The sequence below is a fragment of the Belonocnema kinseyi genome, chromosome 3, assembly GCF_010883055.1.
Source record: "Belonocnema kinseyi isolate 2016_QV_RU_SX_M_011 chromosome 3, B_treatae_v1, whole genome shotgun sequence".
NCBI classification, from domain to species: Eukaryota; Metazoa; Arthropoda; class Insecta; order Hymenoptera; family Cynipidae; genus Belonocnema; species Belonocnema kinseyi.
In genome coordinates, this window is record NC_046659.1 from 6,623,147 (window position 1) to 6,646,506 (window position 23,360).

The 23,360-nt window shown below is 33.9% G+C and overlaps 1 protein-coding gene across 2 annotated transcripts in view; it reads left to right on the forward strand.

Annotated features, from left to right (window-relative positions):
• Positions 1 to 23,360, forward strand: part of LOC117168858 (dynein heavy chain, cytoplasmic) — a 318,168-nt gene that overhangs the window by 200,427 nt on the left and 94,381 nt on the right. The window contains exons 11-14 of one of the 2 annotated variants that reach the window (XM_033354725.1): positions 11,825 to 11,854; positions 11,993 to 13,139; positions 14,455 to 15,566; positions 16,873 to 17,667. In XM_033354725.1, coding sequence (XP_033210616.1) covers positions 11,825 to 11,854; positions 11,993 to 13,139; positions 14,455 to 15,566; positions 16,873 to 17,667 — 3,084 coding nt within the window. The remainder of the gene's footprint in view (positions 1 to 11,824; positions 11,855 to 11,992; positions 13,140 to 14,454; positions 15,567 to 16,872; positions 17,668 to 23,360) is intronic. The other variant, XM_033354727.1, reaches the window with a different exon arrangement.

The following is a 23,360-nucleotide window of genomic DNA, read 5'->3' on the forward strand; positions in this document are numbered from 1 at the left end:
TGCCGTCAAGTTGTAATTTATCATTCGAGAGATTGTAATTGTATTTTTGGAAAAAGCAAAGTCCCATAATTCCATCTTCAGGCATTGGAAAGTTATTCGGAATATTAATTTAGGGATAAAATGAACAATTATGCAAATAAATGGTATTTTTCTATGAAAGAGTGACCGCTTAATGCAACTGTTAATCAGTATTGTTTATAACATTGGTAAATATTTTGATTGTCTATTTCTGTCATGGAATTTTCGATTTTGAAGGCAAACCTAATGATTGCGCAGAAAAAATGCATTTTATGTATACTGGGGCGCTTATTTATTAAATTTGTTTATGAAATTTGTTTATAACAGTAAAAAATGTGCCCGCTGTGCGGCCACATTCTTATGGCGCGCTGCGCGCGCGGATCGTTTCGCTCGCAAGTTTGAGCGCGCCTAGGGCGCGCAACTGTTGGTTCTCGCTCTTCGCGCCCGATTATGTATTTACCTCGAGCTACGCGCTCGGACTTTATATTTTCGCACATTGTTGCGCGAACATTTTAAAATTAAGACTTAAAACATCCACCACTGTAATTGTGTAATTGTGAATTCTCTTTCATTAAAACAAAGTTTGAACGCACCTAGCGCATGCGACTGATGGCAATCGCACTCCGCACTTGGTCTTTGCATTTCTTCCGCATTCAGGCACAGAACTTTTAAAATCAAAGGTGAACGGACCGACAATTGTAGTTTTGTGATTTTTAACTCTCTTTTGTTAAAGCTCTTTTGGTTTTAGCGAACACATTCTCATCACGTATCTCGTGCTGCACTCGATTTTGTTCAACATATAAACTTTTCTACATTATACACAACACTTTTATATCAATTATCATACATTTTTTATGTAACTCTGCCTGGGATTACTTATTAAAATATTGCGAAATAACAAATTTATAGATCTTCTTGGTTGAACAACTTTTGTCTTTTAATTTCAGTGCATACCTTGTGTCGTTTTACGAAAAATATTTATTTCAAAAAGTGTATTAAAATAATTTTATTTTTTTATTTTAAAGGTTATGTCTTATGATTAAAGAAAAACTGCGCATCCTATAAAACAGTAATAATAAAAATTTGTAGCCTTTTTTTGGACAAAGAAGTTTTTTTTTAGCTTATATCTTTAGTCCAAAAATTTAATTTATTTTTAATATTCTTTTTTACGACTAAAAACAAAAACTACGCGTCCTATCGAAAAGTTATTGTTAAAAAATTTTTAGATCTTTTTAGGGCGCTTAATTTTAGTTTATTCAATTTTTTCGTATCTTGCATAATTTGACCAAAAAACGGACTTTTTAAATTTTTTATTATTTTTCGTACGATAAAATTCTAAATTTTCGACCAAATCAAAAAATTTGTTATGATAATTTTGTAGGGCTTTCAAAAATTAACGGTTTTTTTCTATTGACTTTAGTTCATATCATGCGTTGTTTGGCTTAAAATGTTCATTTTGGTTTGTTTTTTTTTGGATTTTAAAACTTCTCTAATTCTGGTAATTTTCTTTTAATAGAAAAAAGTCAGAAGAATAAATTGTTTGAGTTTCTCAGTACTATGAATAACGGCATATAGAATTTTAAAATCTTGAAAAATGTGGTTTTACAGATTTTTGGTATGATGAAATTTTGAATTTTCAACTTTTCATCCAAATGAGAAAAGTTGTTATAAGAATCTTGTAGGGCTTTCAAAAATCAAAGTTTTTCTTCTCTTGACTTTTTTTCATATCATGCGTTGTTTGGCTTAAAATGTTCATTTTAGTTTTTTTTTGGATTTTGAAAATGCGCTAACTCTAATGATTTTCTTTTTATAGAAAAAAGTCATTAGGATAAATTGTTTGGGATTCTGAGTACTATGAATAACCGTTCATAGAATTTTGAAATATTGGAAAAATGTGGTTTTAAAAATTTGGAAAACGTGCTCACTTTTTGAATTTTGATCCAAAATAGCTGGTTCACGAACTTGTTCTTTCCTTTTAGGCCTTAAAAAAGTGTGCCAAAGCATAATCCAATCTGACCAATTTTTGAAAGTTATCGTGCCTACAGAATACAGACTCCAGACAGACAGACAAACAACTTCGTAAAAATCGTTTTTTCTGACTCAGTGCGTCTCAAAACGTGAGGATTTTACTAAAACCGACAAATTGAAATTTTACATAAAACCAATACCTTCTCATTAGATGAGAATGTAAAAATGATACTTTAGTGTTTGATTTCAACGAAACATTAATTTAACTCGATTCCGCGGGAAAAACGTGATAAAAAGAACTTCCAGGATTCAATGTACAGCAATAATCGATTTTGTTTATAAATGTGTTTATAACAATTGAACAGATTGCACGAACTGCATCTAAGCTATTAGGATTTGTTAATCGATTGTAAATCTATCAGCTTTTCACCTTTTTGAGGTAAAATCAATGAAAGCTTCAGAACAGGTAGCTCAAATATGAAAAATTATGGTTTTTTGGCATTTTGCAACTTGTATTTGGGACAAAATTTCCCCTCGCTAAAGACCCCTGAGCTATAATATACAAAATCAACAATTATCTCATTGAATATACTTACAAAATCGAAGTTTTTCGCCAATCTTCCAACTTATTTCCAACTATTTAGTTTTTGTAAGAAATACAGTAATGTATGTAAAGTAATCGTTTAAATAAATATTTATTGTTTATAGCTATTTCATTCTAGAGTAATGCTAGATACTTGTAATGTAAACAGTTTCAAATAAATGGGGTACTATTTTTTATTTATAATTTGAGGTGCAAATACATTGTTTAAACAATTTTGTATTGTTTTGTGAAGTAATAATAACGACTTAGTAATTTTTCAACGAGCATAAAATAGTAGTTAAAATGGCACACTTTTTAACACTTGTGTATTAACAAAAATTCAAGCTCCTTTCGAAAATTTCTTTTATTTTCTTGGAGCAAGCAGCAAACATGCCTTTTTTGTAAAAATTCAGTAGTGTATAATGCTCTGACTTTAAAAATATTCATTTTATTAACTTTTCCAACACAATTTTAGAAAAATTTGTCTTCAGTACTAACATAATTTTTTTTTTAATATCTCAAACAATTCCTGTCCCAGATATAGAAAAAGTGCCCTTGACATTCATAATCAGAACACCTTTGCGGACTCTTTAAATCAAATTTATTCAGGGGAACTACTCGTATAAGTGTATACAGAAGTGTTAATGGCTACTCGATTAAAACTGAAAGTGGTTGATGAGGATACAAGTCGACATCTATTTTTTTCGCAGGCGTCTTGGATTACCAGATGAAAAATGTTGCGACTTTTCTTAATATGTATTAAGTAACAAAATTTATTGTTAATTTTTCCACGACACGTCTCTTTCCCAGTCTGTAAAAATATCTTCCTTATTTTCTTCGATTGGATCTAACTCTTCTGTCCCTTCTTCGATTTTCCGCTTCGCTTCGTTCGGCTCCTTTATTTTTTCTTCTCGTTTCTCTCTTCTCAGTAGGGGAGTTTACGACTCAGCAGAGGACGCAATCCGTTTGGATCCGAGTTCTGCGGAAATTCAAGTGAGATAAATTAAGAAGTACATTTTTCGTGAAAATTTACGATACAAAGTGAATCTGTGGTCTAGGGCGCATGCTCTGGTACTAAATCCGACCAAGCACTTTTTTCTGGCCATAGATGATTTTAATCACATGGTGTTTCAGCTTTTTGGTTCCATCTCATTTTTATATCAAGTAAATCGATCCAATTTGCACATTACTTGTCTAACATCCATATATAACCTGATCTTCCATCATGGATCTCGATTACTTCCTAGGGCAAAGACGGTATTTTCAGGCCTAATTCTGCAGTCCAGTGTTCTATCGGCTGCTATAGCTGCACAATACGCGAGAATTTGTATCTATAACGCACTAAGCGTTGCATTTAAATGCATGGGTAAAACCTCTGTTCAGGTGTTCTATTAGTGCAGGCAGATTCCTTGTGATGTTCATCATGGGCGGAGAATGCCTTTAACTTGGTTCTAAAGTTTATCAATAGGAAGCTGCCTTAACTTCCATTGATATGGCAGCTATTTCTACAGCCGAAAAGCAATCTGTTGGCAGATATTGAGCTTTTTGATTTGTTAAATTCTGCTCATTTATTCTTGTGGCTAGTTCTGGGTACTTAAGTCAGAAGATTTAATGATGCTCTCTCCTTACAGTTTGTCCACTTTTCTCTGCCAAAAAATAAAGACACCTAACACCTCTTTGTTATTAATTGAATGTTTATAGTCGCATCAACTTGCAGGATGATTAGCGACTGTACTGTAGGATTAATTATAAACTAAGGGTGTCTGTGAGGTAGTATGCCAAGGGACTGAAGCGAGCTTTCTTAAAACACATCCAGCCTCGCTTCCTGCTTTGGGAATCGGCCTTGCGCCAACGTGTCTGTCAACGCTGCAGTGTTGGAACATGAGAAAAGTACGATACTGTCTGAGCCACGATGCCTCCCATCTAACACCTCTGATCATATAGTATGCATATTTAAAAAGCCTTTTTGGTTGCTGAACCTCTGCTTCTGACTCTGGTTGTATTAGGTGATCTAGCTCTGGAGGATGTGGTGATGCTCAATCATCATTAGGTTGCGCAAGAATAGTTGCCACTCCTTAATCTTGCGGTGCAGCTTTCGATATTTGATGTTTATTATCGACTTTGTTCCACAAAAAATCAACATGTCGTTTAATCTCCATTGCTGAAGTTTTGAAGGTCCTGAAGTTGTATCCTTTTTCACTTTTGGTTTAAAAATTCGCACATTCATAATAGACACGAATCCTTTCTTTTTTCATGGTATCATTTCATCATATCATTTCATGGTATTTCTTGGCTCATGGTATTTCTATTTAAGTGGTTGGCTGCAAATTGCTAACGCTAGCCAAATAAATCTTAGCAGGCACAATCTATTTTTCACTGTTTATCGTTTGTCGCAGATCTTGTTGCTAACCACCTGTTTGATTAGTGAGATCTGCCTAACCATCTCGCAGGTCACCATTACCACCATCCTACATGCTGTGTCCTCAAGTGGTGGCTACAGGGGTGCCCCGACGATCCTCAGGAAGCCGCAAGCACATTTCGATAGTTTTTGAACTGCTCTTTTCAAGGAAACAATCGAGAAAAGAAATCCGAGCGTTATTATTGATAATAATTGAGTTGTCATGTACCCGAGAAATCGGGATTGGCTCGAGAGCTCGAGATTCCGTGAAACACCTCCCACCACTTACCATACCATCTACGCGTCTCATCTATACCCCGTCCGTGAGCCGCGCCTACGACCTATCTCTTTCCGTGGGAATGTAGTGATAAGCGGAGAGGGAAGATTTCGTGATTCTTCCCTCTCTCCTAAAAGTCGGGTCTATCGGGTCTACTTCAACTGCTCGCCCGGAAAACCTCACTTTTCAGAGTAAGCCCCCTTTCTTCGGTGCACGTCACATATGGCTTTTGGTGTTCCTCCTAGTCCCTTTTCTCTTCATTCTCTTTTTGTCTGACATGGAAAACCCTTTTAGTAGTAGTTCTACAGTCATAATAGCCGATAAGATCATGAGAGGAAAGCACAAGTCCTACACGACGCCAACGCTAGAGCGCCCAATCACATTATCATTAATGATTTATTCATTTTTAAATATTTTTTTTCAACTTGTTCTAGGGTAAAATCCGTTTTTCATCATCAATCATGGACTGACAATAAGTCAAGTGCCTAGTGAAATGAGGATGCTATAAATTAATTTAATCGATGTCTGAAATCATTTACATTGATATTTTATGAAAATTTCATTTAAGTGGACTACCAACGTCGATGATATAGACTTTTTTTCTAAAACGTACATTGGAATATATCTATAGAAAGGCATCCATTCTGATAAGAGTCTTAGGTTCTTAAGCCATTACGAGACAACCATTAATAATGTTCCCGATGACTTCGTTGTTCTCTCCACATAATCAGCACCGGTCAAGAAAGTCTTGATATAACACATTTTTGCAATAATTTCTGGTGCTGACCACTCTGTCCTGAATGGCAATGATGAATCCTTCTGTTTCTAAAAACAGGACACCTTTTTTCAGCAAAGTATTGTATGCCTCACTATTAACTTCATATAGACCTAACGTTTGGGGATGCTCGCTGCGGATAGAGTTTTGAATATTCTTGATAACAGAAATGTGGAGAAGGTAAAAAACAAAGTTACCAAAACTTACTGCGAATGCGAGAATTTATGGAGAATTTAAAAGAATTAACGAGAACATTACATAATATATTTATAGTATTATAATATTACCTTTAAAAAAATTCGAATAATAACACGAAATACAATAAGATTCTGCGTCTAGTAAACCCAAGTTTAAGGCAAAATGTCAATTTTATACAACATATTACCAAAAAAAAAACAAAGTTCTCGTAATATTAGAATAACTGTGGAAATAATTAATATTTTTTTATGTTATTTCAATGTCTTAATCGATAAATCATAAATAGATAATAGGTAAAAATAAATAAATCACCAGTTTCTTAAAATGTTGGTAAACATTTACACATTTAACCAAATTTTCGATTTTTTTTGTGGCTAGTTTAACATAAGGAGTGAATCTAGGAAAAAAATCAAAAAATATCTTAATCATCAAGATGTTCTCTAATGGCGCTGAGTAGAAGTGAACTGTTTTTGTATGGTCAACGTTAGCCTGAACGAGTTTATCTAGCGCTATTCAGTCGGTCTTGTGAAAAAATATTTTAGATGATTGACGTTGACAATTATTTCAAAAACTGCCTTAATGATAAGATACAAAAATCTTTGTTATTAATGTACATTTTTCATATTTTATAATTTTAAACACCCTGCATATTTTTGGAAATATGCAAACAGCTATTTTTATTTAAAACTTAGTCAAATGTTTGGTCTTGACCGCCTGGCTAGCACCCGATTAGAGCCCGAAAAGACTGTCTGGATGATAAAAAAACATTAGTTTTTTTAATGTTCATTGTTCATTATATTGCATGTCTCTTTCTCGATGATAATATTGTAGTCATGATTGTCATATAGTTTCGTTGTTCCAACATTATTATGTGTTCTTTTTAGGTGTCACAATTAAAATAGTGAAAAAATTTCTATTTACTTCTCAAAACTAAAATTTCGGATCACAATAAGAAAAGTAAAAGATCCAGATCCCGTTCGCGAGAGCACAGATTAAAATGGGAAGATGAGTATAACAAATTAACAGATCGATATCATACGAGAGCTGAGAGCCAGTGCTCATACGGCGTGACATAGTCCATACGACCTCTTACAGAGTACCTTGTGACTGTTCAACCAGAACGCTTTTATCACAAGTGCACAATAAGTGCTACTCCTTAATTATTCCAATATTTATTTAATCTGGATAATGAGAGACCAACATAAAGTACTCTAGTTCTAGAAGTGTTTGATTCTGATAATGAGGAAGAAGTGGAAAAATTGGCGCCAAAGGTTTCTGGAATCACATCCAAAGATGATGCACTAAAGGTCCTGGGGGCAGACTCCAATGATTGTAAATTTAAAGACGCCAAATATCACCGAGAGTTAAAAAACATATGGCTGGAGTGGAAAAAAGGTCTCCCAGAAAAAAAATAAAAAATAATTTTTGGAGACATGTAATAGAAAAGGGGAGTGTTTTACGGAAGTGCCGAAATTAAATTTAGAAATAGCCTTACTACTTACAGGTACTGCAAAGAAAAGGGACCAATATTTTGTAGAAACTTAGAATTCTGTCGGCACAGCTATATCGGTGCTGGATGCCGCTGTTTATAAATTGATAGATCCCCCAGAGGATGGTTTGGATGAGGATTTATTCACAGATTATATAAGCCATGCGGGTGAAATCCTGGTTGATATTTTTACATCAACAGTCAGTGGCATGAAAATTTTTATCGCACACCACATAAACATAAATGTGAAAACGGTGGTGGGCTTAATTCTTTAGGACAAATGGCTTTACGGAATTGACCTCAAGAAAAAAGTCAAGGATATCCAGGAGATTAAAAAGGCCTGTGCAGATATTAAGGAGAAGGTACCAGCGCAAAAAACAAGAACACAGAGAAACTACAAATTCCCACCTGCGGGTTATCCTCAGATGGGCCATTATCCTATGCGCAGATCGACAAATCAAGTTCCAACCAAAGCCATACGACACCCTCTTTCAGTTCCAAAATCCTATCAAGATGGTTCAGACGATGAGAGAGTCGTTTCATTTTTAATCTAAGATAGTTTTCCTGCCAGGGTCATATGTCTAAAAAAATAGTTTTTCTATGATTTGAAGAATCAAAATATTATAACTGATGAAATTCCAAATAAAAAACATTGTTTTAAATAAAAAATGTTAAAATTCACACACAAAAAACATTAATTTAAAGCAATTTTTTTTAAATTGGTAAAAAGCGACGGTCAGAAAAAATTAAATTGCAAAACAAATGGTTAAAATTAATATTTTGTTGTTTTTGTGAATTTTAATATTTTTCATAAAAAATATTGTTTTTCATTTGAAGTGACATCAGTTATAATATTTTGATTCTTAAAATCATAGAAAAACTATTTTTTCAGATATCTGACTTTTGGCACGACAACTACCTTAGAAGTTGAATAAATTCATTGATCCATTACATTTTAAATTAGAAGATACTAGATCCGCCCTAAATTTAGTATCCTCAGGAGATTTCATGGGTTCTTTAAACCTCAAGGATACGTAATTTCTAGTCCCTATCTACTATGGTCACCAAAAATATCTTCGGTTTAAATTTGAAGATAAATGTTTTCAATTTTTGTGTTGACCCTTTCGATTATGTACTTGTCCATACGTGCTCACAAAAATAATGAAACGTATGGTACCTGAAGTCAGACTTCAAGGAATATTTCTAGTGTTATATTCAGATGATTTTTTTTCATTCATAAATCCAAAAACCAGTGGGAGAAAAATATCAAAAGAGCGATCAAGTTCCTTGAACATTTAGGTTTTATAATAGATTACGAAAAAAAATTAATTAATTGCCCAACAAAAAGGTAAATGTCTAGGTTTCATTATTGATTCTATTATTTTTTCTTGGATTTGGCGGATAAGGAGAAGAATAAAATAACAGATCTTTCGAACTAATTTAAAACGGGGAAAACATATAAAATTAGGAAATTTGCGTATTTTTTATGTGTATTAACAGCAGCCTGTCCACGGGTTCATTCACTGTAAACGGCTAGAACGGCACAAATCTTTTCCCTTAAAATTTGTTTCGACGCCTAATTGTCGGGTTGAGGTTGCTATTGCAATAGGGCTACAGATTTTGAATTTTGGAGCGAACTGGAAAGAAAAAAATCACCCTGAGCTGATAGCTGCTTTTCTTGCGTTAAAATTTTTCGCGTCAAAGCTGTAACATTCTGAAGTCATACTTCGGTTAGATAATAATTATGCAATTATCTCATATATCAACAGAGCTGGATGAGTTAGATACCCGCACCTTAGTAAACTGTCCAGAAGTATCTAGAAATGGTCCGAAGGGAGCAAATTTTGGATAAAAACGTCCTACATCCCTTCTACTGAAAAGAGTATCTCGTAATCTTCACAGGAATTCCAAATGGGAACTTATTTGTATCTAGATTAAATAATACGTGTACAAAGTTTTACTCCAGATTTCCAGATCCGCAAGCAAGTACTGTCGATGCTTTCACTGTGTCTTGCGATAACGAAACCTTTTATGCGTTTTCTCACTTCGCACTCATTCTACGTACTTGACGAAAATTAATGAATGGCAAAGAAATTGTATTATTGTTGTATATTTACGGCAGGAAAATTGTCAGGGCGACTTATTCAAAGCGTGGATTATCAGAATACATTACGGACATGATGGTGAACTCTATTATATCAACACTTAAACAGTGAGAATATGGTTCGAGAATTATCGAGAATTATCGAAAAGTATCGAGAATTATCACTCAGCCTCTAAAAAACTACAATATTATCATCGAGAACGAGACATGGAATATAGTTGTCTCGTTTGAAGATGATAAGTTTCCTCCCTTATTTACCCAAACAAATTTAAACTCTCTATCATCTTAAAAAATAGTCATGATAATTTCGGGACACGTTATAGGTACAAAACAGTATTAAAATAGATGATAGTGAGATATAGATGGCGGAAAGGCGCATCTTTTCAAAATACTGATTCACTAAACGTTGTGATGTGACGCATGACAAACATGACTACAATATTATTATCTTCAAACGAGATACTTCATATAATTTCGATCCATTTTAGCCCGACTCATTTGATCTTATTTTTTTTTTGATACTTTTAAACTCCCTGGCTTTTTTAGAAATGTGCAAAAAAATATTTGGGTTTAATACTTAGAATTTTTTTTTGTGACCGACTAGCCTACACCGGTTTAGGGCCAGAAAAAACCTTCTGGATTAGACGATCTAGTCCACCAAAATATAACCTCGAACTTAGGTGCATTTAAATTTCATGTAAATCACAAACCGTGCAGTAATTTATGTGAAGGATTTTGGAAAAATGTTGTGTAAAGTGTTGTTCCTAAGTAGCAACTTATTACTTCCAGGCAGTTGCAAGGCTAATGAACAATTCGAAAAAATAATAAGTCGAATGAATGGACTTGACTTAATATCTAGTAGGTATACATGAGGATTGTAGGCGTTTTATTGATATGCTTCGTAAATATACATTTATGAATATTATAACGACCTTGCTTACGAAAAGCAATGGCAGGAAAATAATGATCATTATTTGAAACCTCGTAAACTTGGAAATGTTTCGAAAGTTTTATGAAGTTTTTGATTCGGCCAGTATTTTTCATAAAACTTTGTAATCATAATTTTCCGAATAATAATTAAATCATTGCGTTGCTTACCAAAAGCAATGATAATATTCATGTACATGAATATTTTTTAAGCATATACATAAAACGTCTACAGTCTTTGTTACACGTACCAGATTTTTCTGGAGATTTAAACTTAAGTTCCCTTTTTTAATATGTGCTGAGCATATCCTTGCGATTTTTTTATATATTCTTCTCCATTTATTTTACTTTGTCTTCCGATTGTTTTTTTTTAGCTTTTTATCTGTCGATAAGTAATGAGTAACTAATAAGAAATAACACTTTATGTAAGATTTTTTAATAATCTTTCTACATGAATAACTCTGTATCGTTTTTGATTTACTCCAAAGTTAAATGCTTCTAAATGTTGCCCCTTACTAAAAATAAATAAATATAATACACAAAATTTTCCGCTTAGTCTACAAGTATGGGAAGTTCCACTTTTAGAAGGGGTTATACAAACATGAAATTTCGTGCGCAGTATAAGTTATAATTATAATTCAAGAGAAGTGCCAAAAATTTAGAATAGTAAACTATTTTCATTTATTTTTTCTGGCCAATAATTTAAATGACAAGCTTCAAAGAAAGGAAAAGGCGTTACAAGGTGCGCGTTTGTATAATGTAAACCAAGTTACATTTAATATATTAAGAGCCCTAGGTAGGAGAGCCATAGGGTAGCATGTAATTCGAGAGTCTGTGTAGTATATAAATTCAAGGATCAACCAAAAGTTTTTAAAAATTAATTTTTATTGTGAACCACGATTGAGGTTGGGCATCGAGAAGGGGCTAATATTCCAAAGCCTGTTTTTGGAAAGTAAATTTTTTTGTTAAGTATACATTAGATATGCCGCATTAATTTTCCTCTATTGACAATTATTCTAAAAGTCCGCCAGCCCTTTTTACGGATATGTTTGCAAAACGTAACCCTATTTAAATTTTGCACGCTCAGGAGATGATCGGTGAGACTTGGATACAAAAGGTGAGATTAAATTAGATATAAAAAACTTCAGTTTATGCTTATAGAATTTTTGTTGGTAGCCCTCATTATATCATGAATTGCACGATTGTTATCGGATATGATCGTTTTGCACACATTTTTATAAATATGTTTTCGTAGGTTTTGCAACTTTATCAAATCTGCAATCTCAATCACGGATTAATGATGGTCGGCCCAAGTGGTTCTGGAAAAAGCATGGCATGGAAAGTATTGTTAAAAGCCTTGGAAAGGTTTGAGGGAATTGAAGGAGTAGCTCATGTAATTGATCCAAAAGCAATTAGTAAAGAAACTTTGTATGGTATATTGGATCCAAATACTCGGGAATGGACAGACGGATTATTTACACACATTCTCAGAAAAATCATAGACAATGTTAGAGGGGAAATAAATAAAAGACAGTGGATCATATTTGATGGCGACGTTGATCCAGAATGGGTAGAGAATTTAAATTCCGTACTCGATGATAATAAACTTCTTACCTTACCGAACGGTGAACGGCTTAGTCTACCACCAAATGTAAGAGTTATGTTTGAAGTACAAGATTTAAAATATGCCACTTTAGCAACTGTTTCTCGGTGTGGCATGGTTTGGTTCTCAGAAGACGTTTTATCAACAGAAATGATATTTGAAAATTATATCTTAAGATTGAAAAACATTCCCTTGGCAGAAGGGGACGAAGAGAGTATAACGAAAAAAACGTCAGATAAGGAGGACTCATTGTCTCCAGCACTTTCTGTTCAACGAGAAGTAACGTGTATTTTACAAAGTTACTTTGCACCTGATGGATTGGTTGTCAGATGCTTGGAGTATGCTATGCGTCAAGAACATATAATGGATTTCACAAGATTGCGCGCTCTGAGTTCCCTCTTTTCAATGCTCAATCAAGCTGTTCGCAATGTTTTGCTGTATAATCATACACATATTGACTTTCCATTACCAAGTGAACAATTAGAACGCTATATGCCAAAATGCCTTGTTTATGCTTTGTTATGGAGCTTCGCTGGTGATGCTAAATTAAAAGTCAGATCTGATGTAGGAGATTTTATTAGATCTATAACTACCGTTCCTTTACCTGTCCAAAATAATGTACCCATAATAGATTTTGAAGTTAATATCCACGGCGAATGGTTACCGTGGAGTAATAAAGTACCACAAATCGAAGTAGAAACACATAAAGTAGCAAGTCCAGATATCGTCGTTCCTACTTTAGACACTGTGAGACATGAAAGTTTGCTCTACACTTGGTTAGCTGAACACAAACCACTTGGTAAGCTATTTTCTTTGAAACTCAAATCATAATTAATTTAATACAATTCCTCATTCGCCTTGCCAAATTTTGTATACCTCAAACCCACTTTAAATAAGAGCCTTTTCCATTAATAGACGGCAAACAGGAAGTAATTTCTATCGATAGTGATGCAATATCGTTATCGGAATATCCATATGCTATGACGGGTACATCGATATTTCATATCTTGTTATTATCTCTACCGTGCGCCAGATAATGATAGATTTCAATTCTGCCTTTCTTAGGCAATTAAACTTAACAAATGGAGTTTCTAAGTTGCCAAACTTTTAATACATTTTTTGTAGCTGAAAACAATTCTTATGGAAAAAAATAAGTCTTTTGTTGGAAAATGTCTAATAATTAATTTTTTTGGGTAAAACTGTTCATAAAATAAGTGAATTTCATTCTCTGATAAAGTATCTTAACATAAAATAAATGCCAAGTTTTTTGTAGTTAATTTCGTTCAAATCAGCGAATTCCATACGTATAAAAATTCCAACTGCCCGTTTGTTTATAAAGATGGTTTGCAAAAATCAACCATTTTGCTCTATATCATAGCGTCAGATAAAGTAATGTCCTTGTTGAGTTATGATGGGTTCAGACATTTTTATAAAAATTGAGATTTTGGAAAACGATGTTATTTGTCTTAGTGTTGTAATAATTAATAATTAAAACAATGAATGAGATTTTAAAAATAACATGCTTCAGACCATAGTATTTAGGTGTTTAAAGAATCCTTTATTCAAATTCTTCGACGTTACGAAAACTATACGTTTTCCTCACCAGGATAGAGTCGTGTATATAAAAGTTCCTTATATCATATCGTGTATTTATGTGTATGTATCCTCAATTCTTTAATTGTTCTTCAAGTTATCTTCATTTCAGGTTAGTAAATTAAATAAGTTTTATTGTTGATTTAAAAAAAAAACATAATATACAATTGAGAAAAGGAGAATTGAGGATACATATACATAAATACTCGATATGATATAAGGAACTTTTATATACACGACTCTATTCTGATGAGGAAAACGTATAGTTTTCGAAACGTCGAAGAATGTGAATAAAGGATTCTTTCAACACCTAAATCCTATGTTCTGAAGTATGCAATTTCTAACATCTCATTCCTGTTTTAATTATTAAAAGTTGAGATATTATTTTGGCATTGAGGCTACGCCTCATTTTTAAGATGTAGAAACAGCCAATTTTTATATGAAACTTATAACTCCAGTGGATTTTCTACCTAAACGCTATTAAGAATATACAATTAACTAATTCTATCAATTTTTGGTAGTTCTATGTGGACCTCCTGGATCAGGTAAGACTATGACTCTTTTCTCGGCCTTGCGAGCCCTTCCAGACATGGAAATTGTTGGACTGAATTTCTCTTCTGCTACGACTCCAGAACTCTTATTAAAAACTTTTGATCACTATTGCGAATACCGCAAAACCCCAAATGGCGTTGTTCTTTCTCCAGTACAGCTTGGAAAATGGCTTGTACTATTTTGTGATGAAATTAATTTACCAGACATGGACAATTACGGAACGCAGAGAGTTATATCTTTTTTAAGGCAATTAGTAGAACATAGAGGTTTCTACCGCACCAACGATCAAACGTGGGTATCTTTGGAAAGAATTCAGTTTGTTGGTGCTTGTAATCCACCTACTGATCCTGGTAGAAAACCTTTAAGTCATAGATTCTTGCGCCATGTACCAGTGATATACGTTGATTATCCTGGTGAAACATCACTTAAACAGATTTATGGAACATTTACACGGGCAATGCTAAGATTAACTCCTTCCTTAAGGGGGTATTCAGAATCTTTAACAAATGCCATGGTGGAGTTTTACTTGGCCTCTCAAGAAAGATTTACGCAAGACATGCAGCCTCACTACGTCTATTCTCCTCGGGAAATGACTCGGTGGGTTCGAGGTATTTGTGAAGCAATTAGACCTTTAGACAACTTGTCTGTGGAAGGATTAGTTCGACTTTGGGCGCACGAAGCCCTACGTTTATTCCAAGATAGACTGGTTGATGATACTGAACGCGTTTGGACTAATACAAATATAGACGTGGTAGCTACGAAACATTTCATTGGCGTTGACAAAGAGAAGGCACTATCTAGGCCAATATTGTATAGTAATTGGCTTTCTAAAGATTACGTTCCAGTAAACAGACAAGAATTAAGGGATTACGTAAGAGCCAGGCTCAAAGTTTTCTACGAAGAAGAGTTAGATGTCCCTTTAGTTCTTTTCGATGAAGTCTTAGAACATGTTCTACGAATTGACAGAATATTTCGCCAACCTCAGGGTCACTTGCTACTGATTGGAGTTTCAGGTGCTGGTAAAACTACGTTATCTAGATTTGTCGCATGGATGAACGGACTATCTATTTTTCAAATAAAGGTACGTATGACTCTTAATTGTCAAGTAACCTACTTAAATGATTTTTATGTCGAAGTCATTCAACATGGACACTAGGATGACCAGAAAAAGACACTTTTGGTTTTCTTAGGAGCGAAAGGGAAATTACAGTAGTTATGGTATTGCAGGAGGTACATTTTTCTAAGAAAAACTTTCACAATATCAAGAGCTTAGAATCCACATGAAAAATGTGCACAATGAAAAAATCATAATAAATATCAAACTACGGTTGCCGACTTAAGCTATTTAATTTTCGAAACGGAGCACTCATCAGCTTAGCCATAAAAGTCACCCATACTTGGTCTTGAGATCACGAAGCCTAGATCCTTTTGTGCTTACCGTTCTATGTACCTGAACATTTTTGCGTAAAATTCTATTGGGTTAGGGCACTAAATAATCCTGTTATTGAGTCACATTGCTAAAAGGAGCTTATGTTCTACTCTTACGATCCACTCTTCACTTACCGAAATTGTCATCTTTTGCAATGATAAGGTTCAAAGACGACGGTCCACCACTAAATTTTATTTCAAATTAAAAAGAAAAAAATCTGCCTTCTACAACTGCATATAATGCCGTTATTTGCCTTTCGTTCCTAAGACACTTAAAAGTATTTTTTCATCGTCACTTTGATGGAAACAAATAGATGTAATATTTAAAATAGTTGTGGAAGTACGTTTTCTCTAAAAAGCTTTTTTCCTAAACTAAACTAAGAATTTGAAATAGCGTAGTCAACATGGTAGCAAATGTGACATTTTTAATACAGCTGCATAATACTTAATAAAATTGGGTTTCTTGGGTCTTGGATTTTCAATTTAATATTAGTTGCAACAAAAATTCAAAATGTCGGATCCAATATGTTAGCCAAAACTGCAAAATATTTACAGATTTGCATGAAAAGAGGAATGTAAAGAGTTCAATATCAGCCGGTCCATTGTCGGATTCATAAGCACTAAACACTAACTCAATTATTTTGCTTTTCATAAACTTGGAAATGTTTATGTTGTCAAAAAAGCATGCTTCGAAAAATTAGTGTATACTAAGTATTATGCAAATTTATTAAAAAATTGTAGCACGTTTTCTGATTTGAAAAAAATGTTAAAGCAAAATATTTTTAATTCATGACCTAAACAAAAAATAAAGGCCAAAGTCGCATTTAGTAGGAAAAAACACGGAAATAATACATCAGATTTGATGGCTACGTAGGCCACATTTTCTTGGCTACTGTTATCGACACTTTCTTTTTAATGCCTTCGAATCAAAGTTCAATACTTTCATTATTATTTAATAGGTTCACAATAAGTACACTGGTGAGGACTTTGATGAAGATTTACGTCAAGTTTTAAGAAGATCAGGCTGCAAAGATGAGAAAATAGCCTTTATCCTCGACGAATCAAATGTTCTTGATTCGGGCTTCCTCGAACGCATGAATACTTTACTAGCTAATGGAGAAGTTCCAGGTTTATTCGAAGGAGACGAATATACTACACTCATGACTCAGTGTAAAGAAGGAGCTCAAAGAGAAGGTCTTATGTTAGATTCCAATGAAGAACTGTATAAATGGTTTACTGGGCAGGTCATGAAAAATTTGCATGTTGTATTTACAATGAACCCGAGCACTGATGGTCTTAAAGATAGGGCTGCAACTTCACCAGCACTTTTTAATAGGTGTGTGTTAAATTGGTTTGGAGATTGGTCTGACAATGCGTTGTTTCAAGTTGGAAAAGAGTTCACAAGTCGTGTTGACTTGGAAAGACCGTTATGGAAATATCCAGACTTCTTTCCTGCAGTTTGTTCCCTGATTTCTGCACAACCATCTCATAGAGACGCTGTCATAAATTCCTGTGTTTATGTCCACCAAACACTGCATAAAGCAAACGCTCGATTAGCAAAAAGGGGAAGTAGAACAATGGCAATAACCCCTCGACATTATCTAGATTTCATTAATCACTTTGTTAAGCTTTACCAAGAAAAGCGAAGTGATTTAGAAGAGCAGCAATTACATTTGAATGTTGGATTGAGTAAGATAGCGGAAACTGTAGAACAAGTTGAGGAAATGCAAAAAAGTTTAGCTGTTAAATCCCAGGTAAGCTAAAACATAAGATAATATTTAACTCCCAGCCTACGTAGCCTAAGTACTAATATGCAGGTAGTGATACTCAAAAAATCTGTAACGTGTGACATCCCTATCAGTCACCTAGAGACAATTTATTTTCGACTCAAAGAATTCATACGTTACACGCATATTGGGTAACATTTGCCACATAAGAATAGTCATATTCTAGTAACAACGGCAAGCGTCATACATAACTATAGGTCATCACCTCCCAATGTTACTGCTGTGTTATTACTCTGTCGGGATAAGGTTACTTGCTGCGCTTGTAAGATATAACACTGACCTTTATTACTTAATGGTATATTAACGAATAATAATAAATATTTCACTTGTAACGTATCACTGAGGAAATATTATATAATATTGAGAAATATTTTTTTTACTTTTATTTTAAGTATTATTTGCTTATTTATATTAGTAAGGCCAGTTCTAACAAGTTTTTTTTTACTTCGTTCTTCTTTTGTATTCCATTTTGAGTCTTTATGTGTTAAATTTATAATTGTTAGGAAAATTGTCACAATCAGCTTTGCTTTCAAGATTTGTATCACTTCCTAAGGACCCAGTAGAAAATACATTGAAAGAAGGTCTCTATGAATTTATTTCGTTTGGATATGTACAGAAATAGACATTTTTTCGTATGTATTGCACCAAATGAGCTTTTTGTATCACGCTAGAGGAGCTTTACCGGCGCTCGGAAATTGTTTGCTGCCACACTGATATATCTTGCCCCCTCTGATGATCTGATATTCTGAAGTTGGCAACCTCCAGTGTGTCTGGGAATAGCTTAAATACCGTAGAAATATTTGGCTGTTTTCGGATGACACTGCTAGATACTGAATTTAATTAAACATTGCATAGACTTGAGTACATATTCGGGCTAATTAATGCGGTCTTATCAACCACGCGTCTAATGCCCTAGTTTGGTATTGACGACTTGATTGACAAGACCTGAATAATTGGTTTGAATCATTACTTACACATAATGTCCGCTGAATTATATTTATGATTGTAAATAATATTTATAACCATACATAATATATAGCAAACATCCATTATTCTTTCTTTCGTCGCCTAGGCGTCGTTCTAGCCTTAGCTGTCAATAAACTTAGAAGAAGATGCGACTCTCAGAAAAAATTAAATACCCTTTGACAACTCAAAGCGCATTCGCGACATTGACAAAGACCCCCCTACCCCTGGATCTCCCGTGATTCCTCCTTGCTGACACATCGATTTCGTCACTGTCCTCAGATCTGGACCACCTATTCCTTCACACACGCTGCCCACAGTAGCGTTTACTCAATCGCATGGTACGCGATTCCGCCATCCCCTTCCCCCAGCTATATCTCAAGCTCTAAACTCACCCCACGCATTCGTCTAGAACAAGACGCGAACTTCCATTTTAAAGAGTATTAGCAACAAACTTCCAATTTAACTTTGAAAATATTGTTCCCATCCTTTCGTAAATGAATTTCCTCTTCCATTTATTTTAATACTTTTAAACCAGTCTGAATCCACAGACTGGCCTCAATTTGACGACCAAATGTGGTCCTACGATTCAACCCCCGTGACTCAACAAACCCCGACATGGACTGTTTGGTCCCTGAACTTCGAGTTTTACCAACAGGAGCATCAATACCCACGTAATAGTCACCAGAGCGCAGACCTCTCTGCAAACCTGCCTCCTTTATAAAACCCGCCCCTTAGACAAAATCAAATCCTTGTCGAAATTAACCCCTTTACCAATATCTAGAAATCTGCAGAAAGTCCACCCCATGGACACAACCAAGGACCTGTGGGAAATACCCCTCTACTTTGAATATCCACACCCCTGTGGACAACCCGCCTCTTTAAAAAACTCAAGACGCTATGGAAATCCCTCTTCATATAAATCTACACACCCCTGTGGATCTGTGAACTAGGAGTTCAATTAACTAAATCAGTCATTAGCTGTTGTCGATATTCAAAAAATATCATGGGATAGTAAATTGTTTTTAGGGTTTCGTAAAATTTACATATTGCAATCAAATATTTGAGTAAAGCAGTTTTACAAAAGACAAGGAAAATTTTTCGAAGTGAAATTACTCTTACAACAATCAAGGTTAAAATTTTAAATATGTGTGTGTGTGTGTGGATAAATCCCAAGAGTTTTTTTTAATCGGATGCGCGATATTTTCAAAGACTTGGGAGACTGCAAATACTTTTAAAATTCAGTGATCTCACTCTTGTATAAGTTTACAAGGTACACTGCATAACAATTTCCTGGGGATAATATTAGTGAAGCCTTTATTTTGCTTCTCGGTAAGTATTTAGAAGGCTAAGTAGGTGCTTTTAGTATAATGTGGGTATCGATTTAATAGCTATATTCGAAACTTTATGTGTGAATACTATATGCAAATTAATATTTCATATATTCAAGCTTGTATAAAAAAAGGCTATCAGGCTTTTCTGTGCATCTGAATTTCTGAGGTCAAGCCCATTTTTTAGACATTTTCATATATTTTTACAGTTTTCGTGATTTATTTTTCAAAATATTGCTTCTATAGATTTTATATACAGTCGAACCTCGGACACCGTAGCTTTGGACACTGTCACACCTCGGACACTCTCGTCAGCTGTTTTGTGGACACTAAGAATCAGGTGAATAGCCCAGATCCGACGTATCTGATAACATTTGTATGCTATCAAGGGCACCCACAAGATATCGTATCGATACGGTCCACCACAAATGCTGTGTTTCGCAAAAATACAACCGTAATAAATTAAATTTGTTTATAGTTCATTTTTTGTATCTAAATCATGAAAAATCAGCGTTACTTTAATTTTGAGTCGATTTTCTATATAGAATAAAGATTTTTCTAAAAAAAGGTTGCTGAGAAGTTTCATTTTTTTGAAATATGCTATTTGTATTCGGAATGTTTTTACATAAACCATTACTTTCAAAGCCATAAACCATGGAAATAGAGGTTGGTTGCATCACAATATATTCCAGTGACAATTTCTAACTACAATTATTTGATGACGGATCATTTGTACCCTTCCCCAGAAAAAGCTGACCCGCCTACAAATGAAAATGATCCGACTTCAGAAAATTCTACGTTTTAATTGTTAAAAAAGTTTTTAAAGTCAATTTGGAAGAAAAATAGTTTTTTGTTATATAAAATCAAAGCAAAAGCTTTACTGAAATTATTTCTATTCAGTTTTTATTCTCTTGATGTTTAGTCTATTTCTAAATAGCTCACACTGAAGATTGCCTACTTTCGTTGGTGTTTGGCACATTTGCATGGTAAATATTTTCCCGAAAATAAATTTCATTTAAAGTTTTCACTAGATATCAAATATATTTCAAAACTATCTCAATGAAATTTTTCGATGCAATACAAATTTAAAAAATTAGAGCTTTCTCAAAATTTGAAACAAATTTTTTTGGCAGAGTCTTAGCAATTTTCGTAAAAGTTTTTGGTATGTTAGAAAAGGCTTACAAATTATCCTCATGACGTTTTTTAATTTTGAGTAAAAGTAAAAAAGCTATATGCTTTTCAACATTTTCAACATTTTTAAAATATGAAAAAATTTTATTAATAGATTAAATAATATTAATTTGAATTTACATTAGATATAAAATATATTTCAAAATTTTTTTTTTTAATTAGACAAAAATTCAAAAAGTTAGATCATTTTCAAAACTATGAAATTTTTGTTTTGAGAGTTCCATAAGTTTAATTCGTTATTTTTAGTAGATTTGTACAAGATTTACAAATGATTTTTATGATATTTTTGAGTTTGATTCAAATTGGAAACATTCTACAATAGCTAATCAAAGTAAAGTTGTCTTTGAACTAAAGTTTGAACGAACGGGATCGAAAGCTACGGCTTAATGTCTCTGTTGAGTAAATCCAAAAAACAATCGTTCCTTATTAACATTATAAGCTTAAATCACAGTTGTTGATTTCACTTATAATATTTATGATATTTAAAAAACTGTGCTTGGTGCCCAGCATCGCGCGCGCAATAAGAATGTGCCCACGCAGATAATTTGGTATAAAAATAAAAATGCAAATGCATGTTACTTCGATGATTCAATATATTATTCAATATTTCCGAAAATTTCAGTTTTATATTTGCATTTCTTTCTTCATAAATATGATTTATGGCTTTAATTCAGCACCAAAAACCACAGATAATAATAATCATAATATTAAAATCAAAGTGTATTAATTGAAATTTTTAAGTGACCCTGATATTAATTTTTTTTCTGTTCAAATTTTTTTCATTAAATTCGATGTTACTTCCATGTTTTCTCTTGATATTAAGTTTGAACATGAAAATACTGAAATGTAATCAACATAAAATTTTAAGTAATTATTTTAGAATTTCGGTTTGAAAAATGCGAAGTCGATAGTTTGTACAAAGATCGAGAAAAACTCTAAATGCGAAAAAGCATTACAAAACATACAAAACCACAAAACATTTCTTTGTTAAAGATTAATCAATCGAAAGTATAATAAACATGCCGGGCCGATTTGTCATTATTTCGAGGTTATGTTCGGATTAACCTTTTTACGGAAATCGCTGTAAGTAATTGTAGGTAATGTCAATTAACATTTTTTGCATGTAATATTTTATTCACTTTATTCAAAACAAATCCTGACTAGTCATAACATACCTTTTTTATGCCGCAAATAAGCGTTAAACACAATTCATTCTTCGCCCACTAAAAGCGCACAATATTATTACCAATTTATAGTATTTGTCACTCAGCAGCCATTCCATAATATTATAGGCACAGAAGAAAAGTGACGTTTACTTCTCAGTCCACAAGTCTCACTTTATTATTAATTAAACAATTTTATTATTTATAATAACTACATAACATAGCCTATATTTTTAACACTTGTATTCATTTGAAGTTTCGAACGCATCTATGGAAACTATGATAAACATGATCCGAAGATGCACGGACTTGACCGACTGACTGATCCGAATGCAACTGTAAAGGGGCGAAATAAGTCAATGCCCCTGTACAATGGCTTTTTTTCTGCTGCTGTGCAATTCGGGTAGTAATCTAATGTGCCATGTATATAAGCCCCAGCGTGTCCACCCTGTATAATTAAAATTTTTTCTTAAGGATAACCGCAGGATTTCGCCGGGAGCGGGTGCTAATCTGAAAAACTGCACCCGATCCCAGCGAAGTCGCGGTAAAATTTCAGCCACAACCATGTCTCACGACCGTGAGATAGGTGGTTGCAGCCTGTAACGGAATTAATACGACGATCCGGCTATCATCGGGAATGTCTTGGCTCAAAATGTGGCGACGGTTTGTAAAGGTGGAAATGACACCGCCTTTACATGCCAAAATGAAACACTCCTTTGCCCACTTCTTCGTGCTTTCTGACCATTTTAAGAAGAGGGTCTCTTCCATTTGCGACTCTATGTGCTATAACCAGAATGATCCTGTTGTGAAGACATTCGAAATTCAATATTCCGCGACCACCCTGACGGCGTGAGATGTGGAGTCGCACGAAAGAAGACTTTAGATGCATGCTTTTGTTCATGTGCATAACCTTTCGTGTCCCGATATCACGGGATCTGAGTTCGTTATTTGTCCATGGTACCCTCGAAATGAATAGAATACTACCGGGACGGCAAGCATGTTCGTTGGAGAT